This window comes from Limulus polyphemus, unplaced genomic scaffold (genome assembly GCF_000517525.1).
Source record: "Limulus polyphemus unplaced genomic scaffold, Limulus_polyphemus-2.1.2 Scaffold3988, whole genome shotgun sequence".
Taxonomy (NCBI): Eukaryota; Metazoa; Arthropoda; class Merostomata; order Xiphosura; family Limulidae; genus Limulus; species Limulus polyphemus.
The window spans coordinates 77,522-90,881 of NW_013669598.1; the positions used below are offsets into that span (position 1 = coordinate 77,522).

Here is a 13,360-nt window from a genome sequence, read left to right on the forward strand (position 1 = left end):
TGTATTCTTCGGACCAGTAACTGATGAAGTAGGACAAGACACGGTGACCATCAATAGACGAGATGTTGTGTATTCTTCGGACCAGTAACTGATGAAGTAGGACAAGACACGGTGACCATCAATAGACGAGATGTTGTGTATTCTTTGGACCAGTAACTGATGAAGTAGGACAAGACACGGTGACCATCAATAGATGAGATGTTGTGTATTCTTTGGACCAGTAACTGATGAGGTAGGACAAGACACGGTGACCATCAATAGATGAGATGTTGTGTATTCTTTGGACCAGTAACTGATGAAGTAGGACAAGACATGGTGACCATCAATAGACGAGATGTTGTGTATTCTTCGGACCAGTAACTGATGAAGTAGGACAAGACACGATGACCATCAATAGAGGAGATATTATGTATTCTTCGGACCAGTAACTGATGAAGTAGGACAAGACACAGTGACCATCAATAGACGAGATGTTGTGTATTCTTTGGACCAGTAACTGATGAAGTAGGACAAGACATGGTGACCATCAATAGACGAGATGTTGTGTATTCTTTGGATCAGTAACTGATGAAGTAGGACAAGACACGGTGACCACCAATAGATGAGATGTTGTGTATTCTTCGGACCAGTAACTGATGAAGTAGCACAAGACATGGTGACCATCAATAGACAAGATGTCAGTAGTTGGTGTTTTTTGGCACATTGTCCAAAGATTGTAATGTGTGAAAAGGATGCTGATCGGAGTTTCACGTCATAAGCCCAGTTTGTGTATTGTTATTGAGAGTTGTGTGTATTACACGTTTTTGCACAAAAGTTTTAATATTTCCTGCCTAGTTTCTAAATTAAAAGATGTATAAGATTATGACAAACCGATAACTTTACATTTTACCTTATTTGTTACTGAAATATTCCATTGATTCTGTAACATCTAGAAAGCTAGTTATGAAAACAATTTTATCTTTTCTATTTAAGAGTTTACAAATAAAACAAACATTTCTAACATCACATTTTCTAGGATGGAAAGAACTAATTTTATATGTATCAGTTAGATATCAATTAGAACCACCAGGCAATATTACAACTGTTTATGTTTTTGGTGATACATTGGATACATTGTATTTTTATGGTATAATTGTATATATATGAAGGCACTGGTATCATGTCTAGCTGAAGTAACCCTAGTTACATGAAGGCACTGGTATCATGTCCAGCTGAAGTAACCATAGTTACATGAAGACACTGGTATCATGTCCAGCTGAAGTAACCCTAGTTACAGGAAGACACTGGTATCATTGCCCAGCTGAAGTAACCATAGTTACATGAAGACACTGGTATCATTGCCCAGCTGAAGTAACCATAGTTACATGAAGACACTGGTATCATGTCCAGCTGAAGTAACCCTAGTTACAGGAAGACACTGGTATCATGTCCAGCTGAAGTAACCCTAATTACATGAAGACACTGGTATCATGTCCAGCTGAAGAAACCCTGGTTACATGAAGGCACTGGTATCATGTCCAGCTGAAGTAACCCTAGTTACATGAAGACACTGGTATCATGTCCAGCTGAAGTAACCATAGTTACATGAAGACACTGGTATCATGTCCAGCTGAAGTAACCATAGTTACAGGAAGACACTGGTATCATGTCCAGCTGAAGAAACCCTAGTTACATGAAGACACTGGTATCATGTCCAGCTGAAGTAACCCTAATTACATGAAGACACTGGTATCATGTCCAGCTGAAGAAACCCTGGTTACATGAAGGCACTGGTATCATGTCCAGCTGAAGTAACCCTAGTTACCTGAAGACACTGGTATCATGTCCAGCTGAAGTAACCATAGTTACATGAAGACACTGGTATCATGTCCAGCTGAAGTAACCATAGTTACAGATGGTTAATTGATTATCCATTTGATCTATACTTTACCGAACATTCAGTTTACGAAACTCAATATTCCTTCCCTTCCGGCCTCCCGGTGGGACATCGGTAAGTCGACGGACCTACACGCTAAAATTCGAGTTCGTTTTCCTGCGGTGGACACAGCAGATAATCCAAAGTGGTTCTGCTCTAAAACAATCAAACTTTACGGTCCGTCAACACCTAACTTTTATTCTAAAAATTAATCACTGTTTTGTCAGTTTTTTTTTTGTTTTGTAATCCATAGTGTTAAAAACGCGACCTATTGGAGTGTTTATAATTAAATAAAGTAATTCAAATGTGATACAGGCGGTCTCTAGCCCGTAACTAGCAGTATTTAGAATGGTTTGTGTGGCTGGACATTGTCTGCTGTCAGTTAACTCTGATACAGGTGGTCTCTAATCAGACAATGTCTAGCCACACAAACCATTCTAAATACTGCTAGTTACGGGCGTCAGTTAACTCTGATACAGGTGGTCTCTAGCTCGTAACTAGCAGTATTTAGATGGTTTGTCTGGTTTAACATTGCCTGATGTCAGTTAACTCTGAGATAGACATGCGTGGAGACCGAAAGAACGTACCACAGTCCGTCAACGCCAGTAAGTCCTTTCGTATTGAGGCACTATTAGCACGAGAAGACCCCATGAAGCCTCCTCGGTCCAACCCAAACCTAGACAGGAAACCCGAGTTCCAGGGATCGCACGTGCATATATCAGGTCCTCAGAATGTTCGTAGTAATTCAATAAATTTCAACCCAACGAGTAAGCTTGTCGGTCAACAGCAATCTCTTGACCTTGCGTCACTAGCTGTTACTATATGGTCAAATAAAACGGACTCAGAAACCCAATAGATAGTACATAATTTTGTTAATACCTTGCTGGGAAGGAGGAGAAACACTCAATAGAATACCACGTTCGATTACTGATAAAATGATGGGCCAATCTGGACCACGGAATAACGAAAACCGACATTTTTACCTTGGCAATACAGCGGTGCATTCTTAATAAAAAATTTTTGTAATTGTCAGATACCTGAAGCTCAAAGCTATACGAAGGCTGTCTACGCTAGCCATCCCTAATTTAGCAGGGAAAGACTAGAAGGAAAAGACTAGTCATTACCACCCACCGCTAACTCTTGGGATACTTATTTACAAACGAAATGTGGGATTGACCATCACATTATAACGTCCCTTCGGCTGAAAGGACGGCCACGTTCGAACCCGCGATCCTCAGATTGCGAAACAAGCACCTTAGATAACTGAAACAGACAGACCAACGTTTTGTCGAAACATGTAGTATGTTTCTCCACTAATAAAACTTTTCTTTATGTTTATAAATCATTGTTTGTCTTCCTATTATTATATTAGCATAATTACTCAAGGACTAACTACTTGGATAAATTTATTAACTCATGCACTGATTACTCATCAATTGATTATCAAACTTGCTCATACAATAACTCACTTTACCAAATTCATAATAATCCTCATATGACTTACATTATTTCCTAAACTCTCAAGAAGATTCTGGTTTAAGCCACGCCCACCACGTAACATGAAACTTCCAACACTGGGAGAGTTGTTTGTCTATAAACCTGATAATGTAAGGATTCTTTATCTATGAATTTGACGCTGAGTGAATTATCTATAAACCTAGCACTGCTAAAGTTGTTTATCTATAAACCTGACACAGGGAAAGTTATTTATATGTAAACCTGACACTGGGAGGGTTGTTTTTCTTTAAACCTGACACTGTGAGGGTTATTTATACACCTGACACTTTGGAGGATTATTTATTATATGTAAACCTGATACTTTGAGGGTTGTTTATCTATCAACCTAACACTGGGAGGGTTGTTTATCTATGGACCTGACACTGTGAAGATTATTTATATGTAAACCTGACACCTTGAGGGCTATTTATTTATAAACCTGGAACTGGGAGGGTTGTTTATCTCTAAACCTGACACTTTAAAGGTTGTTTATCTATAAACTGAAACTGGGAGGGTTATTTATATGTAAACCTGACACTGTGAAGATTGTTTATCTCTAAACTTGTCACTGGGAAGGTTGCTTATCTCTAAACAGACACTGTGAGGGTTGTTTATCTACACACCCGACACTTGGGAGGATTATCTATTATATGTAAACCTGATACTTTGGGGTTGTTTATCTGAAAACCTGGCATTGGGAGGGTTATTTATATGTAAACCTGACACTTTGAGGGTTATTTATCTATACACCTGACACTGGGAGGGTTGTTTATCTATAAACTTTACACTGTGAGGGTTATTTATCTATACCATCACACTGTGAGTGTTGTTTATCTATAAATCTGATGCTGGTATGGTTATCTCTAAACAGACACTTTGAGGGTTGTTTATCTCTAAACCTGACACTGGGAGGGTTGTTTATCTATAAACTTGACACTGTGAGGGTTATTTATCTATACAATCACACTGTGAGTGTTGTTTATCTATAAATCTGATGCTGGTATGGTTATCTCTAAACAGACACTTTGAGGGTTGTTTATCTCTAAACCTGACACTGTGAGGTTTCTTTATATGTATACCTGATACTTTCAGGGTTGATTATCTAAAAATCTGGCACTGTGAGGGTTATTTATCTATAAACCTGATGCTGGGATGGTTGTTTATCTATAAACCTAACACAGGGAGGGTTGTTTATCTATACACCCAACACTGAGAGGGTTGTTTATCCATGCACCTAACACTCGGAGAGTTATTCATATGTAAACCTGACACTTTGGGGGTTGTTTATCTATACACCTGACACTTCGGAGGATTATTTATTATTTGTAAATCTGATACTTTGGGGGTTGTTTGTTTCTAAACAGATACTCTGAGCATTGTTTATCTATAAACCTGACAGTTTTAGGGTTGTTTATCTATAAACCTGAGATTGAGAGGGTTGTTTATCTATACACCCAACACTGAGAGGGTTGTTTATCTATAAACCTGAGACTGGGAGGGTTGTTTATCTATACACCCAACACTGGGAGGGTTGTTTATGTGTAAAACTGACACTGTGAGGGTTGTTAAAATGCAAACAGGGCAGTGAATGAGTTGATGTAATATACCTCCTGTTCCATAAATTGATTGTTTGAATGACTCCCCATTAAACAAAAAAAAGAGCCCACTAAGCCCGTGTAAGAAACAAAAGTTTTATTTGCAATGGTATTTGATTAGATACAAATAACACAGTGTACATTGAAAATACACAACTGAAACATTTCAAGATCATGGTAATGTCAGACGAGTGTACTTATTTTCCACCACAAGTAGAAACTGAAACAAGAAAATACTAATTTATTTGTATAAATAAAAGCAGTGCCTGCAGTGATCGACTTCACAGTTGTTTTTTTATATACATTTTTCATCTGTCTATTTAAGTTATAACAACCAACATTGTTATAACTGAAATAACAATGATCTATATCATTGTTTATAAATGAATGACATTATAGATATGAACAAAATTATTAAGATTCCTAATTTTTAACAGAATCTCAGTGACTCCTCAAGTCCCTCGTGAACATGTAAATTTATTTATTTTTACTCGATGCTTCTCAAGCACACAGATTGATTGTTTTGAATGTTCATGCAAGGCTACACGTGGGTTATCTGTGTGTAACCATCGCTAATTTTGAACTGATAGACTAGAGGGAGAGTAGCTAGTCAACAGTACCCATCGCCAATTCTTGGGCTACTCACCTGATGAAACATTGGCTCTTATACCCACAGCACCAAAGTAAGGATGCACTCTCCAGCAAAGTGACACGAACTCTGAACACTCAATTCATGTTAGCTACACCCAGCCCCCTCTGACTTTATGAGATCCTTTGGGTCTCCATGTTTGATATGTTACTTTTTATAACATAATTTCATGTCTTTCCTATTTATTACACATATAGTACAGCAAACATTTTGGTGGATTATGCCACCACAACTGCCTAAACATTAATTATACTGATGATTCCCTCAATGCTGGTAGGTATAAGTATCTTCTTAAAGAGTACGTTTTCCAGGATGGCCAATACCCTTAAACAAGATGTCAACTTGTGGTTCAACAACACATAATCCTTTCACTATTACTACAAAATTATCAAATGCATTTGACCATATAAAGAAAATTTAAACTTTATAGAAAAATGATATAAAAAATAAATTTTAAACTGTCACTTTTCACTAATTATAGAAAAATTCTCGAACATAAAAAATTATAACAAAAACTTAATCAAACCTCAGTTTCACAAATGTCTTGAAAAAAGTTTAATAAAATAAGAAAATGTAATCTCATAGTTAGGAAGTTTCTTCATGACAACTGGTGTCATGTACATTAATTAAGCAACAGAGACTAGGCTGTTGGAGATAAGTCATCTTAAATATTCTTCTATTCCCCAATAAGAAAGCTTGCTAAGTTTTAGGCTCAAAAAAACAGCATTTGTTTGAAACATCACCAAAAAAGTTATTTAAGGTGAATTATTTCCAAAAACCTAATTTCTTTATTTTTTATGTTTCTTTCACTTGCTAATAATAATGCTTACAAGTATCAAAAACTAGCTTCAATACCTATATAACAGGTATTTCAGAGTCATATGCATATTTACTAACCAACTTTCTTTTAAGAAAGGTTGAGATGCTCACAAGCCTTAACACACAACAGATCTTGTTTAAGTATCTTCCTTAACACACGTGCTATCTTCAGTATACATTCGACAAACAGTTTAATTGTTGCACCTGAAACATTTATCATATTTACATATTATTGAACAAGCCTGTATTAGTGCTGCCATCTAGTGTTATAAGATGTACTTTGTTTACTCTTGTTTATTTTCACTGTAAATTACATGTTCTCTAATTTCATTGGTTGATTCAGTCTGTAACGCTGTGTCGTAGTTTTCTAAGTTATCTTCAAAATCATCATCGAGACCAAGATCATCGTACTGTTCAAGGTCTTCCTCTGTTGCCCATTCATTATCGGGCAGAGATTGGAAGTCAAAAAGAAAATCGGACCGTTCCCCTCCATCTAAATGTTTTTTTAACAGATGGTTTTGGAACAGGTGCGATGGTATAAACATTTCACAAGCAATGCAGTACTCTGCACTTCGATCCATGTTTTCCCCCTGGTTAGACAGCCTTCTCGTGTCATTTTTATTATGGTACGTTAACTTGTTACTGTCATTCCTTGCAGCATTAGGTAACTGACTAATATCAACAGTTTCATCCTGGTTGTTTATTTTTTTATCTGAGTTGTCACTATGACTACTGCCACTAGATGGACAGCTATTTTCAACCTGGCTTACTTTTCCTGGTAATCTACTCATTTCTAATATTCCCACATGGCTTCCTCTTTTCTCTAGTTTACTCACATCAAAAATTTCTATTTCACTGTTGATGGTCGACAGTCTATTTTTCTCCATCTTGTCATGTTGGTTAAGAGACTTAGATAAATTGTTTTTATCTAACTGTTCATTTTGATTACTTAAACTGGATGTCCTACTTCTGTTAACAAGTTCACTGTGGGTGTGAGGATTATGAACCTTAGTTCTGTCCATATTCTCACTCTGTTTGCTACTCTTAAGCAAAGCATCATCCTGGCTGTCATCGGGGTTCTCATTTGGGTTACAAAAGTTAGATGACCTAGACCTATCGATGTTTTCATTTGTCAAGCTTCTGTCGGAGTGTTCGTTCCTGTTTTTGTCATTTTGTACATTCTGACATGACAATCTGTTCTTCTCGACACCTTCGCTCTGCTGGTTTTCCTCTGGATTTTCACCTGAGTTGTTATAAATAAATGACCCAGTTCTATTACTTTGGTTGTTATGGGTAGGTAAATTACCTTTACTGGTTGTTTCACTTGGATTGCTATTCAACCTGTTTTTGTTAATACCTTCCTTTTGTTTATCAATGGTGGCTAATCTAGCCCTCTCGTTAAACTTGTTCACTTCTACAATTTCTATTTGACCGCTGAGATTAGGTAACACCTCCCTTTTGGCATCTTTATTCTGAACACCCGTTATCCTACATTTACCGGACAATTCATTCTGATGACTTGTTAAATAATTTTCAAGCAAAATGTTTTTCTGGCTAACTGTACCTAGGATGTTTTTATTGTTGTTTAACAATCTAATTCTGCTTTTGCTCTGAGTGTCCTCAACAAGTTGTCTCGGGTTGTTGTTGATTAATAACTTCTTTTGGAGAGTTTGGTTGAGATTTGTACGATAAGGTATCACTGGATTGACATCAGGCTCTTGCGAACAGTCAGTATGATGTAGAAATTCCTCATGTAATTTACCTTTCTTTATTGCCTGAGAATGTTTGACTTTTGCTTTACCCTTTTTTGGTGTTGATGAGACATTCAAGTAACATTCTTGTTGTTCTTTCTCCTGAAAAACACCAGAACATCTTTTCTTCCCAGAAGATGTAAATGTTGGTTTGCTACTCTTCGTTGAATTTGCAGCCGGAGGAAGAAAATTACTAGCCACGTGGGCATTATTCTGTTCCGTGCTGATAAAACTCCCCATTTTACTCATATGAGAAAGCATATGATGCTCTATCTCCTCTTTACGGCCCCAAACACCACATACTTCACATCTGTACAGCTCAACTTTGATGTGCTGAAACTCAATGTGCTTCTCCAACTGATCTGGAGAAGCAAAAAACTGCTGACAGACATCACAGTAAAAATTTCCTTGACTGTGCTGCTGAAGGCTAGGAGGTTTCACACACACGTGACGGGACATTGCTTCCTCATTTCTAAATCTTTTCAGACAGTGGTAACACTGGCGTGTTCGTTTATTCAAAATGTCTTGAAGCACTGATGTTTCTATCGCACATGAAAGTTCATTCATGTTGTGTTTTAGAGTTGCTAATTTTTTGGGTAAGTTCCAAAATGTTTTTGACAAACCTAAGTCTGGTTTTCTAGTTGATGAGAGAAGTACTCTAAAACCTCTGTGTGTCTCAGACACATGTTGTTTTAAAATACTTTTATCTCTCAAAAACAGGTCACAATAAACACAGCAATATGTCTGAGTACCTCCCATTAATTCATGATGCCTCCGTTCATGAAGGTCTAACAAATCTACTTTACCAAAAAACTGTCCACAGTATTGACAAGAATATGCTAGACAACGATATTCATGTAATTTCCTATGTCTTACATAGTTTTCAATTTTTGAAAATGTGCGACAACAAATTCTGCAAATTAAACATTTTGACACCTTGTTTGTCTTCAAAACAGAAGGCTGGTCTAAATCTATATCTTTTTTCAAAACAATGGCCGATTGAATAGATTTCAGTTCTGGTGGCACATTTCTTTCTCCTTTTTTAGTGCCAAAGTGATTAACAGAAGTTTTTATTCTCGAACCAAGTCTCTGATGACCTGCAAAAGCCTTTAAATCTTTAAATTTGACACTGTTCCAAACTTCTCGTGATGCTACAACTCCATCAATATCACGCTCACTAGAGAACTGGTTCTGGGCCCATGGGTTCAAACTGTTTGGACCAAGTCTCTTGTAATTGGGTGATCCCATCCAGTCAGATTCTACTTGACAATCTTGTTTCATTTTTCTTTTCCTAACTTGTTTTTGCTTCTCTTTTGTGCCCACTGGAATCTGATCTTCGGATAAATGCATCGTAGACAATGGTATGCTAAACTGGGTTAAGATGTTATTTGAGCCCTCTATCCCTGGTTTTACTTGTTTCGTGTCCCAAGTAAATGAACCAGTTTGACCAGATGGCAGAGAAGTCTGAAAATTAGACTCATTAGGTCCACCTGGTGGAAGATTTAGTGCACCTCCTTGTGGTTGAGTCAATGCATTTTGTTCATGTAACCTCATGTGAGTAAAGAATACATCTTTTTGCTGGAAAGTTTGGCCACAGTATTTACACACAAGTGATGAAGCAGCTACATGTGCATTCACATGCTTTTTGAAGCTACTACGACAGCGATAGGTTTTGCTACATACTTCACAAGTAAGTAATGGCTTTTTTGGAACTGGTTTACTTTTAGGAGAAGGCCCTGGAGTCGTGGTGTCTTGAGATTTAGAAGAAGGGACTTGACCTAGTTCTTTACTAGTAAAACACAGAAAACTCTGAGCTGACTGTTGTCCATGATTATCAGGTCCTGAGAATACAGGTTCTGTTGGAGCATTATTTAAAGAATGCACAGACATGGCCACAACTCCTTGTGATGATGACACCCTTTTTAATGGACAAGAAACAACCTGTCCAGAAGAAAGAGACTTAGCTATACCTCCAGTTTCTTGAATGAACTGTCCATTTTCATGAGAAATAGTAGCTGCTTTGTTTTCAGGAGACGTGTAACTAGCAGACTTTACTTCGTGGTTAACTTCTGGAGCAGGACCTTCATGGGAGAGTAAATGGACAACAAGTGGCTTGTTGTAAGTTTGACAAATTCCTACTGTACCTGGTTCTTTTTTAATGGGAACTGAACCTACATCAGTGAATCTGTCAGAAATGGAACCAGGTTCTGAACAAGTAATTTGTGACAACTGTACAGAATTGGCATCTTCCTTTTTCAATGGAACTGTACCCACATCAGTGAACCTACTAGAAACGGAACTGGCTTCATCACAACTGACATGCGATGGCTGAACAGAAGGTCCGTGTGCAGTTGCTGCATTAGTACATGTTTCAGACTGGCCATGTTCTGAAGAGGTCAAGAGAGAATTACTTGTTTCTTCCATCAATGTCCCTCTGGATGAAAGATTGGATGCTATATCAAGCTGAAAATCCCTTAGATCTTCATTCTGAACCAAATCCATTTCTGGAGAACTGTCTAAATCTTCTGGTTCTGTCTTAATTACTGCTAACTGACAATCTACAAAAGAGTCTCCAGAACTGTTAAACTCTTCTTTTGGCTGGTTTGGGGTGAAATCTTCTTCTGCTAAAGTTGAACAACCATCTGAAGAACTAGAATTCTTTTGAGAAACAGGTTTAACATCTCCGTGGTTTGTAAGAACATGCTCTCTTGTCTCTTCTTTATTTGAAAAAACCATACGACATACGCTACAAGTGCGTTCAACTAGTTCTGTATCACATTCATTTTTGTGCAAGTTCATTATGTGGGCTTGGCAGTGAGAAAAGCTGGAAAAAGTCTCTTCACAAAATGGACAATGGTGCAGAGTTTGTTTTGAAACATTACATCCACCTATAGATCCACTCATAGTTGGTGTTTGCCAATTTTGATTCAGAAGTTCTTCACCTTCTTGAGAAGAAGAAGAATCTTTTGACCCAGGTCCTAAAATCTTCTTCAGAGTAATCTGGGGCTCTTCGTGTCTGCTATTCTTTTTCTCTTGGTGGAAAATCACTGTCAGTTGGGACGGGATGGGGGGAAGCATGAAGTTCTTGGTGTCAGGAGTTGTCCTGCCCGGATCTTCTTGAAGTGACACATTTTTCAATTGGCACGTTTTCATGTGTCTCTGAAGCGTAGACTTGGACGAGAGAGATCGATTACAGTAGTGACACAGAAACTGGTGCAATCCATCTCTCCCAGAGGACATCATGATCTGAAACATGAAACATGCTGCTTCAGGCATAACATTAATACTCCTTACAAATATATTAGGTATCAGATGATTAACTGTAACTTTATCTTTTAACTTAACACATAAAGTTTACAATATCAAATTATTGCAACTACCTCTTCGCGTATGTTAAAACTGCCACACGTTCAACGGTAGATGATCAGCTTCTCATTAAAGGGTTCAGTTGGATAATGTCAACCTAACTGCAAGACTACACTGCCATTACTTCATCTAGCATCTAACATGGATTCAGTCTGCCAACAATCTAGACATACACAAGTCACAGCACTGTTTAAACATGGATTCAGTCTGCCAACAATCTAGGCATACAAAAGTCACAGCATTGTTTAAACATGGACTCAATTTGAAAACAATCTTGTCATACACAAGTCACAGCATTGTTTAAACATGGATTCAGTCTGTCAACAATCTAGTCATACAAAAGTCACAGCATTGTTTAAACATGGACTCAATTTGAAAACAATCTTGTCATACACAAGTCACAGCACTGTTTAAACATGGATTCAATTTGAAAACAATCTTGTCATACATGTGTCACAGCACTGTTTAAACATGGACTCAATTTGAAAATAATCTTGTCATACACAAGTCACAGCACTGTTTAAACATGGACTCAATTTGAAAACAATCTTGTCATACACAAGTCACAGCATTGTTTAAACATGGACTCAATTTGAAAACAATCTTGTTATATACAAGTCACAGCACTGTTTAAACATGGACTCAATTTGAAAACAATTTCGTCATACATGTGTCACAGCATTGTTTAAACATGGACTCAATTTGAAAACAATCTTGTCATACACAAGTCACAGCATTGTTTAAACATGGACTCAATTTAAAAACAATCTTGTCATACACAAGTCACATCATTGTTTAAAACATGGACTCAATTTGAAAACAATCTTGTCATACACAAGTCACAGCACTGTTTAAACATGGACTCAATTTGAAAACAATCTTGTCATACACAAGTCACAGCATTGTTTAAACATGGACTCAATTTGAAAACAATCTTGTCATACATGTGTCACAGCACGGACAACTATAAATATTGTAAAAGCAACTTAGTAAAACTCAGAAAATATAGACTCACTAAATGAATTAGCAAAAGTATCTATATAGCTGATGAGAAAGAATTAATTAGAGCAGTCTTAACTCAACAGAAGTTATTACTGAAGCAGGGGAGGTTTTGTTTAATAAGTAGACTTCCTTTAATGAGCAGTTCCAAGTCTTTGAGGCTCATGGCTAAAACATTAAAGTCAGTCGAGGATATTTTGTGTTCAGTATTCTAACTTTGTGTGTGTGGATAAAACAGATACATGTACACGATAAGGAGTGGCTGGTTCCTAACGAAATCTCCATGTATTCATAGATACATACAGTTAAATTGTATTTGATTTTGCCAGTGTACGCACCATTGGAGCTACCACACGTATACGAGTAAATGACCCATGAATGAAGTGAGGCTGGAATGTGTGGTAGTTCCAATGCTACCTACACTGGCTATACGAGTACTTTTAAAAATTGTTCCTAGTTTTTCTCACTCGCTTTTACAATTTCCTCTACGTATAGTTGTTTACTGTAGTTCATGAGATTCAAGTGTTTAATGGCAATTATTGTTTTGTGTTTAGTGTAGTAACTTGCTGAAGATGAAATGTGTATATTCAAAAAATGTCGTATACGTACTGTATTTTTAGATGTATAAGACACACTTTTTTTTTACCCCAAAATTTGATGGCAAAATCCGCTTGGGTCCTATACACCGAAGGTGTGAATAATATATATGTATATATACGATATACACACAAGACATGTGTAAATATATTTAAATAGTTATGCATAGTTT

At 37.1% G+C, this 13,360-nt stretch overlaps 1 protein-coding gene across 1 annotated transcript in view; it reads right to left on the reverse strand.

Moving 5' to 3' along the window:
• Positions 1-5,083: 5,083 nt before the first annotated feature.
• The window catches only part of LOC106470414, a 9,869-nt gene continuing 1,592 nt past the window's right edge, over positions 5,084-13,360 (reverse strand). The window contains exon 2 of the mRNA XM_013930971.2: positions 5,084-11,472. Coding sequence (XP_013786425.1) covers positions 6,760-11,469 — 4,710 coding nt within the window. The 5' untranslated portion in view covers positions 11,470-11,472 and the 3' untranslated portion in view covers positions 5,084-6,759. The remainder of the gene's footprint in view (positions 11,473-13,360) is intronic.